The sequence below is a fragment of the Euwallacea fornicatus genome, chromosome 7 (assembly GCF_040115645.1).
Source record: "Euwallacea fornicatus isolate EFF26 chromosome 7, ASM4011564v1, whole genome shotgun sequence".
Classification (NCBI taxonomy): Eukaryota; Metazoa; Arthropoda; class Insecta; order Coleoptera; family Curculionidae; genus Euwallacea; species Euwallacea fornicatus.
In genome coordinates this window covers 3,424,562-3,427,025 of record NC_089547.1, presented here as the reverse complement: position 1 = coordinate 3,427,025, position 2,464 = coordinate 3,424,562, and the positions used below count along the sequence as shown (strand labels likewise).

At 39.7% G+C, this 2,464-nt stretch overlaps 1 protein-coding gene across 1 annotated transcript; it reads left to right on the top strand.

Moving 5' to 3' along the window:
* The first annotated feature begins 892 nt into the window (after positions 1-892).
* LOC136340048 (uncharacterized) lies at positions 893-2,101 on the top strand. Its single transcript, XM_066283765.1, has one exon. The coding sequence runs from the start codon at positions 1,044-1,046 to the stop codon at positions 1,698-1,700; it is 657 nt and encodes a 218-aa protein (XP_066139862.1). The 5' UTR covers positions 893-1,043; the 3' UTR covers positions 1,701-2,101.
* The last annotated feature ends 363 nt before the right edge of the window (positions 2,102-2,464 follow it).

Sequence of the window (2,464 nt, the reverse complement as noted above, 5' to 3'; positions counted from 1 at the left end):
CTAGAGAAGAATGATCTTTTGTTGATTTATTATGGTATAAAAATAGGAGATACAAATTCACTTGAATTTGGAATTAGACTGTGGTTTTGCCAAATCAATACCTGGTAGGTTAACTTTCATGGCACATCTATAATTTTCCACACCACACAAATAATGCATTATTCACCAGAAACTTGAATAGTATATGATTTACCGTAATTATAAATTATGAATAAACATTTTTATGTTTGATTCAAAGATTTAAATGAGTGGTACCGCAGGCAAGGACCGCTTAGCGGTCAGTCTGGAAAATCCGGCAATACATTGTTCGTTTTTCTTCCCTAATATAATTTTAACTAAGATCTACCATTTTCAAAGCAAATTCAATTTTATTCACTTATACTTGTCGGGTTTTCGAAAAACCATCCGTCTTGAAGACACCGTGATCTCCCGTTTGAGGCCCAAACCAATTGCAACGAACAAAAATGAAATTATGCGTTTCAAGGATATTCATCCGAAAACCGCTGGTCCAGATTTCCATGGAAAAAAATCGCGCACAATCGCATGCCATGACTTATTTCATGCAATTAACAAACAGAGCTCAACTTGGGTATTCATGGAATAAATAAAATTTGTGTCGAGGCAATTTGGATTAAGAATTTTTTGGAACGGGCCATATATAGAACGCCATTCTGAAATCTGCCAGTACTGTAAGTCCAGGCAATATTGGTAATGCTGATTGTAGTGATTAAATTGCTGCAAGACGGGCTACCTGATACCCTAATGCAGTTAGCGTTGTCAAATGTGACAAACATGATTCAGAAAATGTTTATTTGTGCTCTCCTCATACAACTTTGGCACTCTGATGTAGAATACAGTGACGTCGCCCATTTGACACTCGTCAGTGTGTTTGTCAGAATTTTCTTGAATCCACTTCGGAACTTAACCACAATTTTGTCTACCACACCTGCCTGACGATGTGTGGCACTTTCATTTAAACTTCAAAAATGCTCAGTTATTTCTCTGCGATTTTGCTGCCAAATTAACCACCCAAACACCCCAAGATGTCGGCCAAAGGCACCGCTCCGTCATATTTCCTTATTCAGAACAACCCCGAAATATTTGCTGCAATTCCTCGGCCTGGGGGTGTAGTGAAAATTGTCACTCCTTCTAAACTAAGTAAAGTCCAGGAAAAGGCTCTTAAAGCTCCCAAAGAAATCTCAATTAGTGCCTCGACAACCAGCAGATTCGGGCCCAAGTTGGTTAAATCGGCTGATTCGAAGCCTCCAGATAAAGAGGAACACCAATTAAAGAAGAGCTTATTGACTGTTGCTACCAAGCAGGAGGAGCCTTTAGGGTTGGATGAAGACCAACTCCCTCGAGATTACAAAGTGAAACAAGCCATCGCTGCCACTCCTTGGGCAGTGGAATTCGACGAGTTTGCAGAAGTTGGGGAGCAACTGAATCTGTCCGACCTCTTCCAAGGTTCAGTAGATATGCTAGCAATATCCATAAGCATCATCATGCTCCTATCCAGAGGTTACCCTGCAATCACCGATACGCAATACAAGTGGCTGATCAGCTATTTGAACTGCATAAGAGATGAGTTTGGCAGGGTTCCACCTAACGTGCAGGGGGTGTTAAATCACATCAATGAAGTTACTGGTGGAAATATCAAGTTTTTTTTGGATAAAGAAGAAGGCTTTGAGCTGACGCATTGAGAAGAGGGGGATCTTTTGAAAAATCTTCTTTTGGTGAAAGGAACGATAATACAAAATAGATTTTTTGTTATGGCGGTAGCAACACCATCGGACAAAAAATCGCGACAATGCTCCTGTCTGTGTAATTTGCAATTAAAACTTTGAACAAAAGATAATACCTGTCCTGGCTGAATATAGAACTTATATCTAAGCAAATGCTAACTTCATAGGTAAGCATATTACCGAAAGGCCAAAGGGAAATACATTAATTTCCTCGAGGACAGAAGTAAGTACACAAACTTCGGGGGCATGAGCGTCGGGTACCTAACCTCAAATTAATATTCCCTAACATTATTAGCTAAATGTCCCTAGCAAATGTTACAAAACCGCACAAGCCGGATTTATAACTTTCTCGAACTTAGAGGACCATTTGGTAAATAAATTCTACATTTAACTATACAAGTAAGACCCTGAGTTTTGCTATTTGTCTTTTGGTTTGGCCATCCTGTGGTTAGTACCATGTTGAGAGCTTACCAAACAACCAGACGAACTTCACGTGATTTCCCCAGATTCAAATGATTTTCTTAACATAATCGCATAACTTAACAAATTACGACTCGCATATTTTTATAGCATACTTGAAACTAAAACAAACCATAGTGCATCAAGGTAGGGAGCAAAGTGGTCCCCAGGGCGAATGTCACCCCATTTCCTTAATCTCCTAAGTCCCACTTTATTTCTTCCTGGGTTCCAAGCAGCGGTTTAATCACCCCTAAAATCGCAAC